This window comes from Aulostomus chinensis, chromosome 6 (genome assembly GCF_037954235.1).
Source record: "Aulostomus chinensis isolate RoL2024-O1b breed Wild chromosome 6, RoL_Achi_v1.0, whole genome shotgun sequence".
NCBI lineage: Eukaryota > Metazoa > Chordata > Actinopteri > Syngnathiformes > Aulostomidae > Aulostomus > Aulostomus chinensis.
Window position 1 is genome coordinate 10683125 of NC_141325.1, and position 26341 is coordinate 10709465.

Consider the following 26341-nt stretch of genomic DNA (forward strand, 5'->3'; position numbering starts at 1 on the left):
TTTTGAAAGGCTGACGAATGAGGGTTTTAGATGGGTCGGAAGTTTATGAAATCCTATTTTTGCCACACCCATTGTTCCACCTAAAAGCCAGGAGAGATGATACAGTGTTAGCGTAGATGAAGCACAGAGGAATGAGGTAGGTGTGAGTTGGAGTGTTTTCATCTGGTCTTTGTCAGTCACCAACTGGGTCACAGTGGCTGCTTATAAATGTCGCTGTGTTATCTACAATGTGCCAAATACATATTTTTGGGGGACCCGTGAGGAAAAGGTCTAAAAATAGGTTTCATTGTCTAGGAAAGCCTTACACTGTCGGAGCAGAACTGTTCTCTTTTGCTTTGCACCATGGGAACTTAGGTGATGCTGCATTCATTGCCATGGTGACCTCTTTGTACGTCTGTCATGAGTGACTGATTTCTCTGAATGGTGCAGTGACAGCAAACACTGACGCAGTGTCACGACTCCAGTGAAGGATTGACTTAGTCCTACCTGACAAGACAAACCAGTAGGAGACAGAACGCTACAGAGAGCACAAATCATCAAGGGACATTTTTGACATGATAATGTACTTTTTACTTCATGCAAATGTGTTTTTAAGCAGCCTCCTGAAGGCTCATGTCACATATGGTAATTTGAAGCCACACTAAAAACTGAAAATTCACCAATGTGGCCTTTTTTGTTCATTCATCTTCCAGATACCGAACAAGCAAATATGTCTTGGTGGGAAGCCAATGATATATATTTGCTGATTTTGTGGGTGTTAATGTTGCCTCTTGGAGTAGAGTTTGGGACAGGGTGTTGACGACACTAGAACTGAATTTGATTCTTGGCCTACATGTTCAATATTCCTATTACTAATCCATAATATTACAGAAACAAACCAACTCTTTGGAAAACATGGTTATTTGCCATTACTCCCAGATCTAGACAAGAGCTAAGCTAACTCGTGGGTCAGCCGATCTCCGTGGGTCTCGGCTCCTTGGTGTGACCACCGAGGAGGTTTGGGGCTCTATATTCATCTGTAGCTCTGAGGAAGATAGTAAGGAAGCCAATTTATCAAAAAGATGAAGAGTTAGAGCACATTGTTGCTTTTTCTGTAGTTTCTGTTAGAATTGTTCATATTTCCTCATGACTGTTGAATATCTTCATGGCATTGAGACCATGCAGTGATGTAAACCTATGCAGCAAAGGTGTTGACCGTCCAGTATCACCAGGCAGACCATTGCATCACCTGCATCATGTTTCAGTCTCATGTCTCTACATACTTCTCAACTGCCATGACTTTGTATTGTATACGTAGTGCAAAGTTATCACATACACATACCAACACTCCTGCATGGACGCAGGGAAACATGCTCCTCACCATCCCCATAAGTACACTTGAATGAGTACACATGCACACACACACACACACACACACACACACACACACACACACACACACACACACACGCTCAGCCCGAACCTGTCTCTCCTTGTCCTTCCTCTGCTGCGCGCTCCCCTCAATGCTCTCACGACTTTCTAAAATAAATCGAGTGTCATCTTCCCTCTGTCTGCTTCGACAAACAAATCTATGAGGATCAACACCTCATGCTTTCCTCAAACAACCATAGTTCTGTTGCAATGAACAGTTGTTATTTTATTCTACATATCCTATAGAAACAGTATAACTGTCACATTGTGCTTCTGCCGTTTGGGAGGTTTGTACTTCATTGTTCATATTTTCTTTATGCTTGTTTGACAGCGGCTCCTCACCCACCTCCTGTCTAATGATGATGATGTATCAAAGACACTTACGCCCTGACCTCCTTCTGTAATTCACCTCCTCACAGCTCTATCACATCAACTCCTGTGGATTGTATAATTGCTCAAGTGACCCAGGGCTGAAAATGAATGAGTCACTGATCGATGGCATTTTGTGTTTATGGGTAAGACGGTGGGGGCAGAGAAGGAGAGCATGCTGAGAGAGAGAATGAATGGTGTGCCGCATCCTCACCCAGCAGTGACTTACACTTATCTTTCACTTTCCTGCAACTGTTTCCTGCATGCTAACCCAGCAATATTTCTTTACGATGAAATTAAGTGGTATTTTTTTTCTTTTTTCAGAGAAAAAAACCCCCATTTCCCCTGAAACTCAAACTGAAGCATGAAACTGTCCCTGCAGGATGTCTGCTCCTGTAGCTCTGGGCTAAGAAAGCCAGATATCCCAGCCTTCGTGTGTTTACGCCACGTCCCCCCCCCCCCCCCCCCCATTTCCATTTTCCATCTTGGGATATTAAACAGATATTAGATTTCAACAAAAACACGACCCTCCACCTCCTGCATGCTGTTGCCTTCCAAGATTTTTGATAAGTTGTTTAAGATGTGTGGGCTGTTCAGGGTTTGAAATACTTGAGTGGCATTAAAGGTTATTTATAGTTGTTAATAATCTGGTTTCATGACAGGGAAAAAGTAAAACCCCTACTATTTCAAAACTTTGAAAGTGGGCTTAAAATTAAGGAATTTGGAAAAATCTGAGTCTGGAATCTGAAAATGAATTAAATCAAGTTTAGATGTTTATATGTATATATGTATTCATGTATATGTATGTGTGTGTATATTTATGTATATGTATTTGTGTGTGTGTGTGTGTGTGTGTGTGTATATATAAAATATTTTACATTGTTTTTCTAACTATTATTTGCAGATACTATTCAAAGTTAAATTTAGAAGACGTTCAATTGAGCTGTAGATGCTATGGTGAACTTAGCATCTATCAATGCTAACCAATAGGGTCAACCAGATGTTTCCTCAGATCTGATGTGTTCTCATGGCCAGTTATACATTTTCCGCGTGAAGTGTAAGGAAGTCTTAGGAAGTCAGGTTTTAGATGGCTTCCAGCTCAGCATTTCCCTTACTGGGTGCTGGGCTTGAACACAATGCAGCTGTGATGTCACGAGGTCTCTCTCCCTCACTCTCTGTTTCTCTAACGTATATATTTGACTGATGTTTTTCAGGTAGAGTTCTCAAAACTACAGAGGTTTAGGTAGATCCTTTTAAGGTAAACCAAAGTGTCCTCTTGTTTCAGGCTGAATTTACTGTAATTACCTTCTACGCAAGAATCCCATGGGTTTCACCCATGCTTTTTGTTGATTCTAACAACACATTCATGGGGGTGGGAAGTTTTTTCTTTTCTTTTCTTTTTCAATTTTGGTTGCTCATCAGAGGCAAGTGCTGTGTGTCAGAGAGAAAAAAAGAAAGAAAAAGCAAGACATTCCCACTCTGATGTCAGTGCTAGTGCAATACCTCAACAAACACGTTGAAAAGATTATTTCAGGCATTCCCTTAGAGGGCGTGTCCACACATACGCACACTGTGAGTGTCAGAGGTCTGGATGAGAATGTGTGTGTGTGTGTGTGTGTGCGCACTGTGACGTCAGCATTAGTGTGATAATGAGTCAGTTGTTAAACATACGCTGTGTGTTAAGTTGTTGCACTTTCACCATTCCCTTATTTGCCATCTTTTCCTGTGCATACTCACAATGCACACACCCTCACACACTTATCACACCGAGCAGATGGAGAGTGTATGACCCTGTGCTTGGGGTGACACTTAATACGTCATTTAAGGAAAACAGCTGTGATGAGTCTTTGTGTCTGTTTGTGTGGTTGACAAAGCGGGCTTAGTTTTGATCTAAATATTGAGAGAGAGGGTGAGAGGTGTCCTGGACAGGGGTTATATGTCTAAAATTGGACAAGCTGTGGAGAAACATTACTGGAGTCATATCAACTGTCATATGACATCTGTATCTGTGTGTGTGTGTGTGTGTGTGTGTGTGTGTGTGTGTGTGTGTGTGTGTTCGTCAGAGATATAGTTAGGAACAGCAACGAGGACAATACGATTGCCCTTTCCTCAGTCATCAGGCAGACGGCCAAACGATCCCATTCCACAACCAAAGCTCACACTTACTTAACTCCTGCGACTCACAGATCACAGGCTGATAGCTCAGCATTTAGCCATTTTGTTGTTGTGGAAAATATGCCTGGCATGTCCTGTGTATCATAAATGGAGATGCTGTCGTTTCAGTGGTGAGAGGCCTTTTTTCTGTACTCATTCTGTCTGGCACTGATATGTGGAAGGGTTCTTTGAATCCTATGTGGATTGTTGGTCAGATCTCGTTTTGACATTTTTTATTTATTTATATATTTTGCACAGCTACACTGTACATACTGTATAACCCGTAGCAATGGCACAGGAGCTATAACAGATGGATGGGATGAAAAGGAGAAGGAGACGCATCTATTATACATGTTAGTAACTCTGGGAGTGTAAGACTGATCCTTGGACTGTGTCAGTGATACGGCCCTCGGGGAGGAAACGCCAGCATAAAAAGCTTCCTCACAAAACATTCATAACCCATCAGTACAACTGTTCACCACCCACAAACCGAGCTTGCAAAATAGACAAGAAGAAAATCAGCGGTCACCGAAGAGCTGAAATGGCTTGAAGAAATGTTGTGGATATTTAGTTCAGCTCGGTAGAATTTCCCCCAACTCACTTGGCCCCCGTGCGAACAGCCTCATGTACACATGCACACTCAGAATGTTCACTGTGTCCCAAAGACATCGTCTAAGCCTTCATAGTCAGTATCAACTGTAGGGGAGACTGACGTGAGCAGGTGGTCCTCTCTGGTCACAGTGCAGATCATATTGGAGTAATTGCCTCTTTCTGAGGTCGGGATGATGACTATGACAAAGGGGTATGTTATCCCTGTGTGTGTTACAAATCACGGGGAGGGGAATCCCCCCTGACCTTAGCATCTACACCAGACAGGATTATGGGATTGCATGGCAACACTGGTGAAGAAGCAGATATCCCTTGTGGCTGGCATTAGTCATCACCTGGGCTAACAATCACCTTGGAGACTAAGCTCATTGTGATATTGCTGAGAGAAGAGGTGCCACAGGTTTAGAAACCCCTTTCAGCTGTTAAGTCAGTGGCGTTGTTAATCAGTGCTTTATTAACTCTGCCCTGGATCATAATTGTCCAATCATCAGCCAGACAATGAGTGACTGGGCTGATTAGAATTCCAAATGGTCAATTTTGCGAGCTTGTTATCAAGAAAAGCATCCGAGCCATGCACAAAACCCACACTTACATGTCACGCGTCATATATAGTGTAGGCATGTCAAGGAGCCTATCTACACCAACATACGGAGATGCAGAAATATCTACGGAATGCTGCTGCAACGGAAAATATATTCATGTGGGTTTAGTCAATATGTGACTAAGCTCTCAAGTCACCAAGACGACATGGAATTAATGCACAATCTGTTGCACATGATGCTGTTTTCTTGCATTCATTTATGTCTTTTTTTTGCCATTGCGCTTTTGTTTAATGCATCCTTCAGTTTTTAGAAGTATGTTGCTGAAATAGACTCATTGTTGAGCTGCACCAACTAGTTGATCGTAGTAATCCAGTCACCCGCCATTTCGATCTGGGATTATTCATTCTGGTCTTTTTCAATCAAAAATATAAAACATTTGCTTCTTTTAGACACTTAAAAGTATTTTTGCTGATGTTCTGTCATTTATGTTCGAAAACCAAGTTCTTTGGGATCTGGACTGTTGGATGGACTAAAAAGGAAAGCGATGTGAGCGTGTCACTTTGGGGTCTGGAAACTAGTTCTGAGGATATTTCAGATTTTCTTGACATTTTATAGTCAATTGTTTGGCCTTAATTCTAATGAACATAGGTGTGGGTCACTTTCAGTTCATCAGTTCATTTTATGGTCATAAATTGGTTTGAATTTTGCAAACAGATTCAGAGGAACATTGTCGCTTTGACTTAGTCTGGATACTTAAAGGGTTGTTGAAATGTTTCCTCTGGTGGTGTAGATTGTCGCAGTTGCCAAACCTGCATAAAGGTGTGTTACTGCCATCTATTGGACTGGAGTCACTACTAGTTTCATTCGCTCTCATTGTCAACTCTAGAGAAGCTGCTGAATATCCAGTGGTAAAGTCCAATTAATAGGTCCAGTCTGTTTCAGTTTTTTGTTTTGTTTGTTTTTGAATTGCTAGCTTAAAGTAAGCTGTACCACTGCACACTTCTCTCATCTCTTGACTGTTGATTGAACACTAGACATGCTTCTCCGTGATTCTTTGCTCTATTTATCACTCAGGATTTCATCATGATCACAGATGCTGCTTGATCTGTCAGACATGATCGGAATAATGTTTTGATCATGCAAAAGGAAAAAAAATTGTCCGTCCATAACACCAGGGAATTTTCACATTCTAATGGTTCTCTTTTTCTGTTTCTCTTTCTCTCCCTGTACAGTTTCGATGTGGACAATGGCACATCATCAGGTCGCAGCCCACTGGACCCCATGGCCAGCCCAGGCTCAGGCCTCATCCTGCAGGCCAATTTTGTCCACAGCCAGCGGAGAGAGTCATTTCTCTACCGCTCTGACAGTGACTACGACCTCTCACCCAAGTCTATGTCCCGAAACTCCTCCATTGCCAGTGACATGTGAGTGCATCGTGTCTTTTGATTTCACTCAAAGCTCTCTAAAAGCCATCTCTGAGGTGCTGAATGTGTTTATTTAGGTATCTTGTGTTTGTCACCGTGAATCTGTGTCACAGCAGTTTATTAAACCAGGTCTTAAAGCTGTTATAACGGTTTTTGGCCCTGGTGGGAAGTCTGCATGACCAACAGCTGATTGCACCACGTCACATCTATTCTTAGCTATACCTCATATCACAACTGGTCAGTAACGAAGAATCTCCAACCACAGCATGCATGAGGATATTAGCAGGGAATTATCTTGTGTAACAAAATGCTTTACACCCTGAAAGTCTTTTTAAACTCACCTCTACAATAGTGGATGCCAACTCCAGACAAGACACTCCCAGTAGTGTTTTCTGGGTCAGTGTGTGTGCTGGTAACATGTTGTTCACATCCTCCACAATAGCAGATATCCAGTTCCATGAATATGGTACAACTGGAAGTAGAGATATTGACTGAAAACGTAGCATTTCTATTCAGCCTGAAGGAAATCTCGACAAAAGGATGAAAAATGTCCTGCAGTAACTCTACACTTCCTTGTGTTGTTGCTTTTCATTCTGTGATATTAAAGCAATGATCCTGAACTGACCCGCAAGAAAGAAAGACCCAGCTAGATCACAACTAATGGCACTTTGATGAGGTACTTAAAATGTTTATAGTGTTTTACAAGTGTGAGGAAATAAAATGAACCCGCCAGTGCATTTATTTGGTCTCATGAAGTGTTTATATGTCTTCAACAACATACACATAAAAGGAAGTTGTGATTTATCCAGACATATATAGTAGGGCTGTAGCGATACACTAATCTTGCGATACGATACGATACAATACGATACGATACACAGCTCACGATACGATATTTAGCACGATATTCAGCTCACGATATTCAGCTCACGATATAATTCGATACACTTACACCCTTTTCTGAAAGATTTTAACACCTGCGTTTAAGCATGCAGGCGCTGGATTTATACTCGCCGGCAGTGTTCCTTCTAAGCTGCACGCTTGCGCAATCGTGCACCGCCCGCACATTCTCAGCGCACAAGAAAATCAATGCAGCGCAGCGACTCGGTGAGTGACAGGTGTCCAGCCAATGATAAGATACGGTTCACTTAGGCTACGCAGGCAATCATAGCATTGACAGTGCTTGCTATGTGGTCTGCCCATACGTGCCGTCGCACCGTGCAGGCTAGCTAGCGAACAACTGTGTGGCAGAGATAAGAGGCGCGACGGTAGCTCAGTGGTTGAGTTGTAAACCCCCGAAAAAATGAAAAGTAAACTAATAGAAATTGCTGCTGTAATTTGACTCTTTTAATAAGCCATGTACCTTGCTATGCTCCCAGGTGTTGAACAGGTATGTGGCCACAGCGTGCACAACTGATGTTGCTCACATTGATCCTCAGTGTGCTCAGGGAGCTTGTGTGTAAACCCAGACACATGAAAAATTAGAGAGTACAATGCTGGCCTCCATTCTCCTGAATCTCTCAGCTCTAACCGGATGAGAAAGGCGTCAGCGTCTGGGTAACTAGAAATATATGTGTATGTATCGCAGAATGTATAAAATTGCTCAGCTCTAATATATATCCTTGTAGTGGCTGAGTTACTAATTCAGCATGCAGAAATGGCGGTTAATATGGTAAGTAATATTAATTCATGCACAAATAGAGATAAGGCCTGTTGTAATTGGGGCCATGATGGACCACATTATCAAGTCAACACATAGTTCATTATGTCCACCATATTGTCCAATATCATGGCCACTTTCAAGTCCTCTACAAAAAAGTAATCCATTATCAAGTCCACTACAGGAAAAAAAAAAAAATTCCAGTTTTTTTCAGAAGTTAAAATTATGAAACTGAAATGTCAACTAAGTCTGTATTTCCAGATTTCTTCTTTCTAAAATAAAAACATATGGAGCTCAATTCCATTACCCAGAAATTACAATTCTTAAAATGAAATGGCATATTGAAAAGTTTTGTGTCCTTGAAAAGCTTTCATGAAAGTTGACCAGTCAACATCTGAACACTTTACTTGCCCCCACCTTATTTGTGTCTGTCACCTTTACTCAGACAGTCCCTCTGTTTGTCTTGTGATCGTAGCATATGACAAGCCTGCGTCTCTTTTGACTTTCATGTCCGGCACACAGCAGCGGGTGTGTGTCAGACGTGGCTGTGGTCTCGTACACCTGAGCAGTAGGCATAACCCTCGGTTGCACTAACACCGCACCTGTCCGCTGGACAAATGTTGACAGTGCTAACAGTCATAACAGACCTCATAGGTCAGTGGGATTCTGAGTCAAATCTTTGTGGTTTGAATTCCTTCAGCTGGAAATGAGTGAAGAATACCCCGAGATATGTGAGGAAGGCTGACCAAAACCACATCCTGTCTTGAAGCCATGTGTGAAAGATCTAAACCAAGACTCTTGAGATGGAGAGGCTCAGCTGGTCCTGGATGTAAACATGTCACTATGATTGAGTGCATTCGAGATGCTGAGACTAATCTGATATGATGACCTCCCCCCTCCCCTGTGACCTTTGCAAGAACACAAGCTCTTTTGTCGAATGTCAGCAATCTACATTAAATCTGTTCTCTTTGTGTCTTCCAGTCATGGTGACGATATGATTGTAACGCCATTTGCACAGGTGAGCACCATTGCCATCCACGCTGACTGGTCTCCATGTTTTATTTTGATGGATACAGCTGATTCTACTCCCTCCCCCTCAGGTTCTTGCCAGCCTGCGAACTGTACGGAACAACTTTGGTGCATTAACCAACCTACAGCAAGATAGAGCATCCAATAAGTATGTATTTCGCTGCCAGAGTATTAATAACCTGCTAATATGGCATAAATGGTTGTATTAGAGGCAGCAGTGATCCCCTGTGGTTGGAATATCACAATATTTGATCACAGTGAAATAATGAGTAAGATGTGGCAGTGATTTCAAGTAACTGCCTCCAGTGTTCACTCACAGCTGGGCCGTGTTCTCCCTCTGCTGTTTGTAATTGGTACTACAAAAACAGCAGCAGCTTTAGTTTGTAGTGTCCAGTTGTTTCCTTACATGTATATTAATAAACTTTTAATTTAAAAGATGATCTTTTTCACTCTATTGTGGAGGAAATAATTAAGTTTTTGTTTCTCCAAAAACAGGAGATCGCCCATGTGTAACCCACCACCCATCACCAAGACCACCTTTACAGGTATGTGGGTAACCTCTGTAGAGTGTGTGTGTGTGTGTGTGTGTGTGTGTGTGTGTGTGTGTGTGTGTGTGTGTGTGTGTGAGAACTAATGGGATGCAAAGTTAACCTTAACCTGGTGCTGGTGATGATTTTTTTTTCTCCATCATTTTTATTCAGTTACACTGTATATAAGGACAATAATCAGGTGAAGCAGCTCCATATAGCTTTATTGTGGATTTTTATTTTGTGTTCTAGTGAATATATGATTTACTCATGTCTTAGTATCTGGAAAGTGTGTCTAACCTTGATAGTTGAGCATTAATCCCCCCCCCCATGGACAGTCACATGCTTAGAGTAATCAATTTTAATTGCAAGTTGTCTGTTCTTCATATCCAGGTTTATGTGAAAAGTAAACAGTTTCTGTATTATGGTCTCCTTTTCAAATTAACTTGATAAAATACTATGTTTTATACAGAGGTATCTAATCAAGAGTTGAACCCTGTGAACAGTCATGCTTGATGATGATACCTATTTCTACTAGACAGACAGTTTCAACTGCACAGACTGTCTGCCCTACTTAAACATAGTTTTTTGTTGTGAAGAGGACATAGTGCAGACAGTCTTAGATGGCTAGAATAGACATGACCTTGGCAGTCACTTCTCTGTTTGTCACCACTGGCTGGCTTGTTTTTGTGAGAGAGAGACCCTATAGGCTCCATCATTCATGAGTTAGGTCTGTGTGTTTTGGTGATGTGAGGATGCAGCCACATCCTTATGATCACAGATGGACAAACACTTGAGCATATGATGAAGGGGACGTTCCCACTTAGAATATTTACACTTCTAGTAAATGAGAAAATACCAAAATTTTAAGGGGAGCCAAATCCAGAGCAGCCTTTCAGGTGAGGAACTGGTAATGTACTCTGTTTTGAACACAACGCACACACAGTCTTAGTCATGATTCAAATAGTTAATACAAAATTTGTAAATCACTAAGACAGAGAGGACAGGTCAATTACAGAAGGAATATATTAAGGTTTTTGTCATATTTCACATCATGTCGAGAATCAAAACGATTTTAAGAATTATCTAAGATCTAACGGCATCAGTCGAGTTGAATTTGCTCCCAGGGATTAATATGATAAATTGACCTCAATATTTGCATATTAAGTCACATTTATAAAAAGTGTATTATCTGGCTGAGGGATTTTATGAGCAAAACACCACCCCTCAAAGTAATCTAATGTTTGTCTACACATGCACACACATATACATGTACATATATAATATATATATATATATATTATATATATATATATATATATATATATATATATATATATATATATATATATAACAGTTCATTGTCAAGCTTCATGTGAAGGAATTAAAAAAACCTTGAATAATGTGTCAAATACAGTGGAGGAACAGTAAACATAAAATGAAGAGTTTAGTATTACATTGAAGAGTGTGGTACAGTACTTCCTACTGGGATGCTAGCATAAACCTTTTGCAGATTATGATGTTCTATGAGATGCTCACCTATACAGTCCTCTGAAGACAAACACAAATAAATAAAAACAATTAATATTACATCTGATATTAGTCAGTTGTAGCCCACATAGTTGTGTCCCCCTATTCCCTGTCTGTCTCCTCCCACGTTCTTCTCCTCTCACAGTCCAACTTCACTGTTGAGCTGTTCCGGTACATAGTTTGGCTACAACCCTGCGTCTGTGCAGCAGAGTGGCCTCTCCGAGCGCCGGTGTCTGATGTCGCACTAAGCATGAGAAGAATGTCATTGACGTCAGTGCAGCTGCTGTCAGAAAGAGTAGCACCCCAGCCACTGACACCACACCGGGGGGAGAGAGAGAGAGAGAGAGAGAGAGAGAGAGAGAAGGAGTCTGAGAGAAAAGAAAGAGGAGCGAGACAGAAAGGAGACAAAAGGGGGAGGTGGAGGGATGTTCAGAGATCAGCAGAGGGAAGGAAGAGTGTGGGAGAGGAAGAGGACTGATGGAGGGAGGGAGAGATTTGTCAAAGACAATGAAGCAGGAGAAGGGGGGATATTGTAGACAATGGGAGGTGACAAATGAGGTTTAGAGACGGTCAGTGGTCATGCTTGTATTGTTCACTAGATGGACAAGCTGTAACAATATATCAAGGCTCTAAAAACAACTATGAACTTTGCACTTAATACATGGAGAAAAAAAACAATTTCATCATTTCTGCACTAAGAGTAAAGGCACATTATTTCTTGAAGCTAAATGCTAACTGCTATGACATCATATGGTGTCATAGCAGTAAATCTTCCACTTTGTGTGTGTATGTATGTGTGTGTGTTTGGATGTGCGCATGTGTGTAATTGTATTATGGCTACAGCGCACACTCTGATCACAAAGCATTAAAAGCCTGTGTTTTCCCAAATTAGTCAAGCCATCAATATTAATTGGCTTCTGACAAGGTGACATTTTCTCCCAACAGAGACTGACTTTGAGAAAGGCTTGTATTCAATTTAAATGAAAAAAATATAAACTTCAAACATCCTATAATCCTCACCATGTCATCAGCCGTCTGGTCTGTGTGCTGAATGGATGCAGTATTAACATGCACCCACATTATAAGGACTCCCATCTCTGGCTCCCCCTCCTCTAGAACTCCAGTCCATGTTTTGTCACTCTCCCTTCCCCATCCACAGTGCAGTCCTCTCAGGCTTTTGGTTCAGCTTGGGGAGAGCAGCACGTTTGGCTACCAGGGACGCCGAAGCAACAGCAGCCCACCCCCTATACACACAGCATCTATAGGAAACACTACCCAGCACACACACAGCACTGGATTATACCCTTTGCTTTCCGGATACCATGGATGTTTTTACTGGCATAGAGGCTAAGGAGACAAAATCATGATGTGTTATGGTTAGCATTTTGTGAGGTCGTGTGTGTGTGTGTGTGTGTGTGTGTGTGTGTGTGTGTGTGTGTGTGTGTGTGTGTGTGTGTGTGTGTGTGTGTGTGTGTGTGTGTGTGTGTGTGTGTGTGTGATGTTTACCATGTCAGGATGCTGTGAGCAATCTAGTGTTGGCTCTGAGCTGGACATCATTGACATGGATGTAAAGTGGTTCTGAGCCTCTCTCTGGATCTTCTCTCCCTCCACCCCTCCTATGGCAGACATGGGCCTGCTAAGCAGACTGCTGTTTATCCTGCTACATGACTGGAATTACACCTTCTTATGAATGATAGAGTAAACCCTATACACCTCCATCACCAAGTGTGAGATGTGTGATTGAGGGTGAGACTGTCTGTCTGTGTGCGGGTGTGCGTGTGTTTTTTCTCTTTGTTGCTGTTCTTAAAGCATTTTTTGAAACCCTGTATTATTTTGCTGTTAATATTCTTTTGGACTGACTCCACTGAGTTTTTGCAACAGCACCTGTCCTTTGAATTTGATCTAACTTGCTCTTACAAGAAGGAAGCGAGGATTTAAAAGTGTGCTGGAGATTTATTTTTCCTCTAAAGGAATATCTACTACAGCTGACCTGTGGGATAGCATCCAGGACAACAAGGCCCCACTCCCAAGGCCCCACAGCTGGCTCACCTGTCCAGTATGAAGAGTCACCCATGTGTCTACTCGGGGTATCCCAGCTTAGCAGTCTGTGGGGTGGGAGACCCCGGGCCTGGACCGTCCACTAGTCCTCTGAAGCGGGCTCTTACTGACCCCTTACCCTCCTGTCTTGCCCCTGCAGAGGAGGCCTACCAGAAACTGGCCACTGAGACTCTGGAGGAGCTTGACTGGTGCCTGGACCAGCTAGAAACGCTGCAGACAAGACACTCAGTCAGCGAGATGGCCTCCAACAAGGTATGAATCATAACAAAGTTAACTTTGGACTTCTCAGGACAGAGTTTTCATGAATTTATCTCTATTGATAGCCCTGAAACAGTTTTTGATATTCTTTCGCACTCAAAAGGCTGTTATTATTATTAATAACTACTTGAATCCATAGTTTGTGTTATTTTTTTTAAAACATCACTAGAAACTGCTACCCAGGGTTCACCCTTGTGAATTTGTGACTGATGTGAACATGGTGTGCTAGTGAATGGTGTGTTTGAGTGTGACAGAAACACAGCTTAATGTCCAGAACTAAAGGAGTTTTGTGCTGTGCATTTTTACCAAATGGTACTTTAGTATATTTAGCAGTACATGCAGTAGTATTTGCCACAGGCCCAGATGGGTTTTGTTGTGTGTGTTAGTGGTTGAAGCCCTTAAATCTGACATTGAAGTAGGTTTATTTCTTATTTGAGGAAGTTTTTTTTTTTTAATTTAAATACTGTTTCTCATGATTACATCATGTCAGCCATCCTTTTTTTAATTATCAGTAGAAGAGGGTAGATTTTACCTTTCTTTTTAGTATGATTGAAGTCCACATAGTAGAAAGTAAATAGTCATCTAGCAGCAATGAAATGTGGTTTATTGCAAAATGAGGCAAGTAGACATGAAACACGACTGTGTTCAGTATCAGCAGCAGCTCCCTTGGTTAGTTGTTCTGTGAATCAGTCTGGAGTAGTTATCATGTCAACTTGAGGAACTTTTACAGTCACTAGTTTTTGGTTCATTTCATGACATACATGATTATATTATGTGCCTGAATGCATCTTTACCATTGAGTCATGAAAGCGCAACTTAATCTGTGTAACACTGTCTGTGTCTATATGTTAGTGATCGCATTGTCATGCAGCAGGGAATTGCGATGTGAGCATGCTCAGTCGCCTCTAGTGTGTGTGTGTGTGTGTGTGTGTGTGTGTGTGTGTGTGTGTGTGTGTGTGTGTATGGGGAGGGAAGGGAAGGTGCTGCACCACTCTGAATGCTGATCAGCTTTGGGCTCTGGTGATGTCACACATTGTGATGTCACACGAGGGAGGTATGGACCAAGACGAGAGGAAGGGAGGACAGGTAGACAAAGGAATTACACAAAAGCACTGATGTAAGTGATGATCACGAAGATCAGCAGGAGCTTATTTAAATATGTTGAGGTTTTTATTTGATTTTTTTTTACCTATATCATACACTGCTCTACCATTGCACACCAGCACAGCTATCTCTGGTTGTCATGGCAACAGCTACGGGCCCAACCAGTCTGGTATCTCACTCTAGCAACACATACCCACACGTACATCAGAGGTAATACAGTCCCTACATCTCTCGCTGGTACTTTGTGTCTCCATCCTGCAGACTTGCCTTTATTGCTCCTCAAAATAAACCCCAGATATGCTTTAAAAAGCACAAATAAGGATATGAATTTGATTTATTGTTCACCTCATTCTTTACAATTACAGCTTTTTGAAGATCTCCACTACAACTCGTGCATTAGTACCGTGGCTGCTCAAGAATGTGGTTTTATTGAATTTGTTATGTAAATTCAGTGCCCTCTGTTGCCTTCCCTACTGCATTGTAATGGGCCTGATCACATTTTGATATAAGCTTACAATATAATGCGTGTCAACTTTGAATATCAGCATCCCTAAAGTTATTCTTTGAGGCCCAAGTGCTGCTGTAAGTTTTGGTCACATAAGGTGATGTGCAGTGAGATGACACCTGGCTAGTAGCTGTTATTGGTGCAGCATTTCACAGCAAATAAATAACACCTTATAATTTCAGTTCTACAAACTGCAAGTTATCATACTACGCTCCATATTTATGATCAACATAAATTATTGATACCATTTTTTTTCAAATGAACATAGTGACTACTTTGTTCACATCGAGGCATCGTCTCCAAATTTCAATTCTAACATTTAGCTTTCAAGTCCTGCACAAAATCTCAGACTCTTTCAAGATGGTGGCTGTTGGGAATGTCGTGATAGTCTGCATGAATATTGTTGACAGTGAGTCTGGTTTTTAATTTAGGTGATCTGGGGTATTACCTTGCTTCCACGGGTCAAGAAAACACTTTCAAATCTTCAGTAGAGCCTGACACTCGCTCGACCAGTGGTGGAGCACCCAGACGGTGCTGATGCACAGCAGATGGCAGATCTCTACAAACACCTGCAAAAGAGTTCAAATATATGATTGACCCGCTGTATTACAGTTCAACAGACCACAGAGTGGCAATAATATATCAAATTTATTTTTTTGCCTTCAAGTGGCATTTTTCTTTTCCTCTTTTGACTGAATTGAATGTTAAATAGTGTGGATGGTTTGCATGTTGCACACGAATATGCTCTTTTTCATTTATTTAAAACCTTTTATGTGTGTTTTTATGTGTTTCTCTCTCTTTTTTCTCTGAGAGTCCATTCTCTGATAGATTTGTTGTATCTCTGCACCACTTTAGTGTCTGCTATTTATTGTATTCATCAGCGGCTTGTGCCTACTTGTGTCACACCAACCCTGGATGTTGTATAGATTATTAACAGAAAGCAGATGTACTTCTCACATTCAGCAGTTCATTCACTAAAAGCAGTGGCGACAATGATGGTGTCTCTGCTTTTTCTTGGGGGGGGGGGGGGTTGCTGGTGCCGGAATAGATGTGGGATGTGAGAAAAGAACCAAATCCAACAGAGATATCTGCAGGTTTCAGGGGCTATATACAGCAGGGAGGGGATATTTTTGGTCACTCCGGCAAACAACAGATTACACTCAAGACACAGCAAAGGCTGGTGTGACACTTTCCAATTTTTACCCAATAGTGTGCATTCACACCTCTTGGCTAAGCTATCAATACACATGTGAATTGTGTGTCAGAAAAAGGCCGGATGAAAGGGTGTCTGTGGGTGTGTATTTATGTATATGTTTCAGCAGGGAGTACACTGTGTGTGTGTGTGTGTGTGTGTGTGTGTGTGTGTGTGTGTGTGTGTGTGTGTGTGTGTGTGTGTGTGTGTGTGTGTGTGTGTTAGTGGGCCTGTGCTGGCCTGCTTGGCTCCGAGTCAATCTAAGCCGCTGGCTCTCAGTTAGCCAGTGGTCTCATCTGCTCCAGCGTAGCTGTAAATTACTCTCAGTGCCAGGCTGGCTGCAGCGCTGCGGCGTGAAGTGAGCAGAGACGGCTTTGGTCCCTTTACAATCAATGTAACCACTGGACCATCACACACTCACAGCACATGCATGTGCAAATACACACTTTTTATAACCTTTTTCTCTTCTCACCTGCACCCGACCTTATGTTATGACATTGTTTCCAATCAGCATATCACAGTTATGCTTTGATTGCTCTCTCTAGGCAGCCAGAGATCCTCTAATACTCATCCTTTCAAACATAAAATAAACAAAAAGCAGCAATACAATAATTTGGCCTCATAGCATACAAAAATTAAATCAGAAACTGTCTGATCAAATGATGAGTACACAAGTTAATGAATCTGAGCAAACATTTGACACCAACTATGTTTTGGAAGCCAGCTGGTCGGTACACAGAATACATATCCCCACTTGACAGTACTGCAACATCTCCAATAATTAGTTGATCTAGAGGGGTTCAGGTCTTGGGCACTTCTTGGAACAGAGTTAACTCGTGCTTGTTCCAGTCATGCATTTTACTCTTTAATATTTTTTTGTTACTCTGTTTCTTTCACCATTAGTTGCTTGTCCACGTCTTATGTTCTCATATGATCATGCTGGTAAATGCTGGCTGATCTTGTCTGACGGGTCCAGGCTCTCTTTAAATATAGCTGCAATAAAACAATAGATTTCTGTTGAATCAGTTACAAAAAATAGTATGTCTTTAATCAAATGTCTGTTTTATTGAAGTCAAATATTTTTACTTGATTACATGATTCCACAGATAAGGATTCAAATACAGTGTGTACATACACTGTATTTGAATCCTTATCTGTGGAATCATGTAATCAAGTGTTTTCTCTCAGTTTTATTGTTTTAATCTCTCTCCAGCCATTATTGGTCACAAACACACAAAGCACAGTTTACGTAACCTTGCACTAGCATTAGCCAGAAGGTACAGTAATAGAGACTAGCATTGCTTCTCATAATCAATTCTTCTTCCCACTGCTAATGTGCGTGAAGTATTCATATCTGCAGATGAGTTTGGGGTTCAATACTTTTTATAAAGGGACCATTCATGCAGCTATTGAAACTGTCGCTCCAATATCCATGTTTTAAATAAAAGTTCAACCTCTTGAGCTCGGTGACACACACACCCACAACCGCCTGTGTGAACTCACCTCCGCGCTCAGTCTCTTGTCCTAAAGAGGCTATTGGAGATGATTGTGACGTTGTTTCATTTTGCCAGATTAATAGCTTTTTCATGTATTTACATCATCTCATCTGTGACTCAACTTCCATGAACACTGTGTCACCGGGGCAAGTGCTTACCTCAGTTTATATCATGTTGGATGAGGTAACCTCACATGGTGTTGTACAAAGGGTTAGGTCAGTTTCTACATAAACACAAGTTCTATAAGTGTTCACTGTACACACAAATCCACATACACACACATACAAATCCAATACCCCTGCACGGCAGGAATTGAAGGGAAAGGAAGGTGAAGATTTTCCACTGACTTCAGTCGCAGCCAATCACACAGCAGGTGACCTCAAATCTGCTCCGATCCAAACCAATCAGAGGTGATGATGAGCTCACACTTCTTTCATTTCTGGCTCCTGATTTGCTGCAGTTGTGTGACAATGCAAAAGAAGCAGCCTGTGCGCTTCACATGGATCCTGTGTCATACCGAGGCAGGCTGGCAGGCAGTCAGGAAGGCAGCCCGCTTTAGACCGAAATATTTTGCTGTCCCGGTGTTTTCTCTTCTGCCAGGCATCGCCACCATCATTCATTATTCACGACCTCAGCAGTATGTCCCTTTTTGTCCAGGACCATATGTGCTGCGAAGATGTGCACATGTGAGTGTGTGTGGTCACGATATGCTCTCATCTGGTCTTTGGAGAGCCACATTCCATCCGCCCCTCTCTCAGTATTCCCTCTCTGCCTCCTGAAACATGGGCTGGATACTTGCTGGACGTGATGCTTCATTTGTGGCGATGATTTACATTGAAGTGATCTCTGCAGGCTCTTCATGTTGAAGACTTTTATTTACCACAGCTCTAGACTGTTCTCATCATCGGAACTTTCTCTGGGACTATAAGCCTTTGTGGATCTTTTTTGTTTGTTTGTCAAAATGCCTGAAGCAAATTATTTGCTCTCTGTGTCTTGGGGATATATAAAGGTAAGGTGCGCTTTCAGATGAGTTGATTTAGAATTAAAATGATAGTTGTTGTTTTTTTCTCCATCTATTTTGCTGCTGTTCTTGAGATTCATTTCCAGATAATGGCGGTAATTTTGTCATGGAGGTTTATTGTTGACACAGGTTCTATCGTGGAGTTACACAATTGTCATTCGTGTTGTAGGTGTGAGATCTCAAGACTTGTTTTTTTTAATCCAGTTTAATGTGACAGCTGTTGTAGTTTAAATGATGCACAATTAGTTTGATTAAAAATGCACAGAAAAACATTCATGCATCATTGGTGAATATTCATGCCTGGCAGTTTAATGAAAAGTCACCTGATGTGAAAAAGCCAGGTATGTAAACTCTTTTTTTTTTCTTTTCTTTTTTAAATATGTTGGTTAACAATTCCTCTTGGAATCAGATTTATCGTCACATCAATATACATGAAAATACTTCAAAATGCTGCTATCCACTGATCAGACGCGTTTAAAAACAAAAAAACACATTTAAGAACATATAAGAAGAGAAGGAACAGTGTTGAAGATTCTCAATATTGTTTCCCTATTCCTTTTCATGTCCTTTATTAATTTCATCCATTTTACTTCATCTGAAAGCTTTACACTAGCTGACATGTCATTGTTTGTTTTTCTACTCTTGTGGCTTTTATTTCCTGAAAAATGCGCACTCCAACCGGTCTTTTACCTCTGGAGTCCCCATTTTAGAAAGGCACCTATTGAATGCCTGTGGGTGTTATTCAGTAGGATGTCAATGCACAATTGCCCAATAAGCACTCTGTAATGTTGTAATGGTCTATTTTAAGTGATCGGTATTGATTTATATAATTAATCGATATACATACATTATACATTCACCCTGAGCCAGGACTTGAACAAAGGCTTTTTTTCCTGAGGGGCTGTTTCACAATTCCTTTTGTAACTCTGCTGTTTTGCAGCCACTTGCTTAAAACCATGATTTCAAGCATTCTTCTCTACATCAATCAAAGCCTGAGCTAAATTTGGGTCTGCCACTCCAATTAGGCCCAGGAGAGGAGGAGAGACGGAGATGATGAGGGAGGGAGGGAGGGAGGGAGAGCGAGAGAGAGCGAGAAAGGGGAAGTAGTGGAGGGAGAGTACAGTTATAGAGAAACTGGAGAAAAATATGTTACTGATGATGTACTGTATATCCTTGGCAGTAGGTGTGTGTGTGTGTGTGTGTGTGTGTGTGTGGGTGTGTGTGTTACATTAGCATTTCCTGGGTACAGCTTCTTTGATGTCTGGTAATTTTTAGGTAAAACCTCAACTCATAAGAGGGTCCATGCTTTTTATTTTTTTTTGTTCACTGAGATAATCAAGAAATATTTGATGAAGGAGGGGGCTCCCATGTTTTACTGATTTGTTGATCACCAGTTATAAAGATTTTTTGAGCAAATATGCAAGTCCTCATCCTGGTGTCTGTTTTTGTGTGTGTGCACATCTCTTTTAGTTCAAGAGGATGTTGAACAGGGAGCTGACTCACCTATCAGAGATGAGTCGTTCTGGGAACCAGGTGTCTGAGTTCATCTCCAGCACCTTCCTGGGTGAGTGATGACACAAGAAGAGAGATCATCTCCATTTTACCAGTGAGAATTACTATGGTTAATGGTCTGTGGTGTGGCACATAGCTAGAGACAAGCCCGGTGTTCATGCTACCCAAAGGTCAGTGGCATTAGCTGGATAAAACTGGAGAAGATCAGAGTAGAGTTGTAATACGTTTGTGACTTCAGTGTTAGACCTGATGAAGACCCATTTCTTAAAATAGATGTGAGAATTGATCTTTGGCAGCTCAATCTAGAAAGAAACAAAACAAAGAAGTCATGAACCACATATTCGTGTTTCAGACAAGCAACATGAAGTGGAGATGCCATCACCTCAGACGCAGAAGGAGAAGGAAAAGAAGAATAAGCCCATGTCTCAGATCAGTGGGGTGAAAAAGCTGCAACACTCCTCCAGCCTCACAAACTCCAACATCCCTCGCTTCGGTGTCAAGACGGAGACCGAGGATGAACTTGCTAAGGTGTGTTCGTGTGACCTGAAAAAAGCTGTTTTCACACAGTAATGTATTATTGAGTGTTTTTTTTTTTTTTTTTTTTTTTGCTTGAATGTTTTTTCTAATTCTGTCTTCAGGAGCTGGAGCATGTAAATAAATGGGGCCTTAACGTTTTTAAAATCTCAGAGTTTTCTGGGAATCGGCCACTGACAGTCATGATGTACACGATATTCCAGGTAACCCTTTTTGTCCAGGTGTCATCTTCCACAGCAGGAGAAGTGTGTTTCGAAGGATAACTGTTGCTTTTGTTGTCTTATTTTCAGGAGAGAGACTTGTTAAAAACTTTTAAAATCCCACTTGATACCTTTATAACATACCTGATGACCTTAGAAGACCATTATCATGGCGATGTGGCCTATCATAACAACATTCATGCTGCTGACGTCACCCAGTCAACTCACGTGCTGCTATCCACCCCTGCACTCGAGGTGAGGCGCATGTGCGCACACACACACACATAAACACACACACACACACACACACACACACACACACACACACACACAGCTGTGCAAGCCACACTTCCACAATGAGCTTCAATCAAGCTCTAGTTCAGTCCAATCAATGGCTTGTACTTGTGAGGATATTTTTGTCCCAACGACTTGATTCCCTCATCACCACCACCCCCACCCCGCTCTCTTACAGGCTGTTTTCACAGACCTTGAGATCCTAGCTGCCATCTTTGCCAGTGCAATTCACGACGTGGACCATCCAGGAGTCTCCAACCAGTTCCTCATCAACACCAGTGAGTCTAAATGCAGCGTCCTGTTAGCAGCTACATCAACAGTGTCATGAGTGCACGTTCACAAATACACAGCCTAAGATCCAGGTGGGAACATGTAGCCTCTCCCGCGAACACAAACACATACTCACACGCACACACACACTGACGCATACATAACAAACAATTAACTTTTTTCACATACATTTAGATGAAAAAAAGTAAAAAAACACACAGACATGACATGCACGTGCACTTTTTCTTCTCCTCTTCTATCACATGTTGATGGCTTTGACATGTGACTTAAAGGCAGAGGAGTTCAAAGACAAGATGTATGTTGTCATCGATGTGGCTCTTTACCTGGAACACAACAACTCTGGCTGCTCAGGCGGACACGTGTTCTTGGCAAGAAAAAAACAATCCTCTACTCCTGCACGTGACCAGTTCACTCTTAAGTACCAAATATTCAAGAACCATTTTCTCAGTCAGTTGGTTTTGTTTGTGACACAATATATGTCTGAACCCCGTTATTTTTTTGGTCTTTGTCAAAGTGAGCAACCTCAGGACTTAGGTCAAAATATAAATACTGTAAGTCAGATGTTACTTTTTCATTTTTACTGATTTTAAAGTACTGGAGTACTCGCTTTTTGAAAATATTCAAAAGTTCAGTGGTGGACGAATTACATTTTGGAAAAGGAAACCACTGAACTTGACAAGATAAAAAGAAGATGATGATTAATAAATATGATAAACTACCAAGGACAGGGTTAGAGACTTACTTAAAAAAAAAATAGCTGCCAAAATTAGCACTTCACAGTTTTCATGTCAAGCACAGAAATGTCAGTTGAAAGCTTTTCCTTTCTTCAGCTACCCAACATCAGCTCATATAGCTGCTTAGATTTCATATTTTCCACATGCTTTCTCTGACCCAGACAGATGACTTGGTTATTCTTAATCCTTCCTACAAAACTCTGATTGGCTAACAAGTTTTTTCCAGCCACAGACGCAGCCACCACTGAGCCCAAAACCTGAGACGTTTGTTAATCGGATGTGTTGGAGACCGTTTAGCAGTCTGAGATAAAAGTACAACACAGTGAAGGACACTTCACCTGAAAATGTACAGCAGTGTGTCTGTGTAGAATCAGTGACCTCTGCCAACTTCTCAGAGTGATGGTGACTCTTTAATACTGATTTTTAATTTCTGGAGCCAAACATACGGTATGTTTTCACTTGTGTCTACATGGAGATGGATAGAAGTAGAGCTCAGGGTTTTGTGCGTTGTGAACCGAGTGTCCTCAAGAAAGTGGCTGAACTTCTGCCGTGTCCCAGCTTGAACTGACTTACTCACCTCCTATCTGGAAGTGCTGCAAACATCCCCTTAATTCAGCTGTTTAGAGGAAACCACAAACAAACAGGGAGTATTACCGGGAGTATTTCCTCTGGGTGTTGCCTTTAACAGCCATTCTAGACACTGTTACAAATGTGAGGATTGCGTAAGCAGTTATTGTATCTTATCAGTCAAAAGACATGACACCGTCTCACACACTTAGCCCATAAATTGTGTTGTGCTTCCCACAAGCCCAAATGGGGAATCCCTGCAGTAAAAGCAGAGTGAGTCATCCTAGTTAGGAGCCACCAGACTGATCTCCTGTCAGCCACGGAGCAACAGAGCAGGATCCCCTTTCTCCTGGTTGCTGCTCTGCTCCTCTGTGGCCAGGACTAATGCATCTTAATGGAAAATCTAAATACAGCTAGAGGACCTTCAAATGACCCGCAGTTGGGAAACCTCTCAGAGAAAAACCCGCTGGCTCTTTCTTGTACTGCTCTCTCTTTTTCTCTCTCTCTCGCTCTCTTGCGCTCTCACTCTCTCTCTCTCTTGCTCTCTCTCGCTGTCTCTCAGCCAGCCATGAATAATACATGTGTGTATGTGCACTTGCTGACCTGCCAGGAAGTCTACTTTTACCAAACATATGATATTAAGGCTGCATTTCAAACATTTTTGTCAATGTATCTTCAGTTACTCTGATTTTTGATAGAAGTACAAGTATATATATATATATATATATATATATATATATATATATATATATATATATATATATACACACTCACTGCCCACTTAATTAGGTACACCTTGCTAGTACCGGGTTGGACCCCCTTTTGCCTTCAGAACTGCCTTAATCCTTTGTGGCATAGATTCAACAAGGTACTGGAAACATTCCTCAGAGAGTTTGGTCCATATTGACTTGATAGCGTCACGCAGTTGCTGCAGATTTGTCGACTGCACATCCATCATGCAAATCTCCCGTTCCACCACATCCCAAAGGTGCTCTATTGGATTGAGATCTGGTGACTGTGGAGGCCATTTGAGTACAGTGAACTCATTGTCATGTTCAAGAAACCAGTCTGAGATGATTCGAGCTTTTGTGACATGGTGTGTTATCCTGCTGGAAGTAGCCATCAGAAGATGGGTACACTGTGGTCATAAAGGGATGAACATGGTCGGCAACAATACTCAGGTAGGCTGTGGCATTGCAACGATGCCCAATTGGTACTAAGGGGCCCAAAGTGTGGCAAGAAAATATCCCCCACACCATTACACCACCACCACCAGCCTGAACCGTTGATTCAAGGCAGGATGGATCCATGCTTTCATGTTGTTGATGCCAAATTCTGACCCTACCATTTGAATGTCACAGCAGAAATCGAGACTCATCAGACCAGGCAATGTTTTTCCAATCTTCTGTTGTCCAATTTTGGTGAGCCTGTGCGAATTGTAGCCTCAGTTTTCTGTTCTTAGCTGACAGGAGTGGCACCCGGCGTGGTCTTCTGCTGCTGTAGCCCATCTGCCTCAAGGTTCGACGTGTTGTGCGTTCAGAGATGCTCTTCTGCATACCTTGGTTGTAACGAGTGGTTATTTGAGTTACTGTTGCCTTTTTATCAGCTCGAGCCAGTCTGGCCATTCTCCTCTGACCTCTGGCATCAACAAAGCATTTTTGCCCACAGAACTGCCGCTCACTGGACATTTTCTCTTTTTCGGACCATTCTCTGGAAACCCTAGGGATGGTTGTGCGTGAAAATCCCAGTAGATCAGCAGTTTCTGAAATACTCAGACCAGCCCGTCTGGCACCAACAACCACGCCACGTTCCAAGTCACTTAAATCACCTTTCCTCCCCATTCTGATGCTCTGTTTGAACTGCAGCAGATCGTCTTGACCATGTCTACATGCCTAAATGCATTGAGTTGCTGCCATGTAATTTGCGTTAACGAGCAGTTGGACAGGTGTGCCTAATAAAGTGGCCAGTGAGTGTATACTTGGAGCGTTGTCTCATACATGTTTCGATTGCCAAATTTCCCGCCAAAGAGACCCATCTTGATACAAGATTTAAAGCTCAGTCTTAAGTTTTTAGAATATTTAAAATATTCTACCATTTTAATTTATGTTTATTAATGATGTCGTAGTATTTGATGCTCTGCAATGTGTGTTATATATTGAAAATAGTTTAGTACATATGTAAATGGGATGGTCAGAATATTAGGAACACCTCTCAGTAAAACGCAGTCCAGGTCCACGCTCCTCTGATTTGTTCTAACAGGACGCATAACTTCTGTCAACCTCCTGTTTTTCAATTTGCACTGACTTCTCCATTTTAAATGTGGTTTGTTTTTATCTATATTTCTGTCTTTAAATACTGAATAGCCTCAATTTTTTTTTGCCTGCAGATTCCGAGCTAGCGCTGATGTACAACGACTCGTCCGTGCTGGAGAACCACCACCTTGCAGTGGGTTTCAAGCTCCTACAAGAGGAGAACTGTGACATCTTCCAAAACTTGACCAAAAAACAACGACAATCACTGCGAAAGATGGTCATTGACATTGTAAGTTAGAAGCTACATGACGACGACAATGATGCCGTATCTTGATATAAAGAAATTGATGCATCGTATTTTGATAATAATAGATACGTAGCTTTATTATACTACATTGAGAAGTTCACATCAACTTTTTTTTTTTTCCTGCCTGTTCCAAGGTGCTAGCAACAGATATGTCCAAGCACATGAATCTACTAGCTGACCTGAAAACCATGGTGGAGACCAAGAAGGTGACCAGCTCGGGGGTCTTGCTCCTGGACAACTACTCTGACAGGATACAGGTAAACCTCCGAATCTCTGCGTTTCGGGGAATTTCATGTTTTAATATTGTACGAAGAAAAAAACAAACCTCCAAACTAATACAATATAGCTCACCTTACTGTGGATTCGCTGGAGCTTTCTTTTCCCCTACAAAAGAACCGGGTAGAGGAAGGTTTCATTCACCAAAATTAGATTCTTGCCTGTCTCCACCCCTTATTGAGTATTCAGTGTACCTGTTATAGTGGTGTGTTGTTTTGCGTGATGTACTGAATAGCTTTTATCGGTTGTCTTCAGGTTCTCCAGAACATGGTGCACTGTGCAGATCTAAGCAACCCCACCAAGCCTCTGCAGCTCTACCGGCAGTGGACGGATCGCATCATGGAGGAGTTCTTCAGCCAGGGTGACCGAGAGAGGGAGAGGGGCATGGAGATCAGTCCCATGTGTGACAAACACAACGCATCAGTAGAGAAGAGCCAAGTAAGGAACTCAGCCCTACATTTATACTCACGCATGTCAAACTCAAGA

At 41.8% G+C, this 26341-nt stretch overlaps 1 protein-coding gene across 4 annotated transcripts in view; it reads left to right on the forward strand.

Moving 5' to 3' along the window:
• The window catches only part of pde4d (phosphodiesterase 4D, cAMP-specific), a 130662-nt gene that overhangs the window by 100954 nt on the left and 3367 nt on the right, over positions 1-26341 (forward strand). For all 4 annotated transcript variants that reach the window (XM_086206394.1, XM_086206395.1, XM_086206396.1 and 1 more), the window contains exons 2-14: positions 6317-6508; positions 9150-9186; positions 9269-9345; positions 9693-9742; positions 13452-13564; positions 20359-20452; positions 20753-20928; positions 21039-21137; positions 21225-21389; positions 21607-21706; positions 25407-25561; positions 25714-25836; positions 26111-26293. In XM_086206394.1, the coding sequence (XP_086062520.1) occupies positions 6317-6508; positions 9150-9186; positions 9269-9345; positions 9693-9742; positions 13452-13564; positions 20359-20452; positions 20753-20928; positions 21039-21137; positions 21225-21389; positions 21607-21706; positions 25407-25561; positions 25714-25836; positions 26111-26293 (1564 nt within the window). The remainder of the gene's footprint in view (positions 1-6316; positions 6509-9149; positions 9187-9268; positions 9346-9692; positions 9743-13451; positions 13565-20358; positions 20453-20752; positions 20929-21038; positions 21138-21224; positions 21390-21606; positions 21707-25406; positions 25562-25713; positions 25837-26110; positions 26294-26341) is intronic.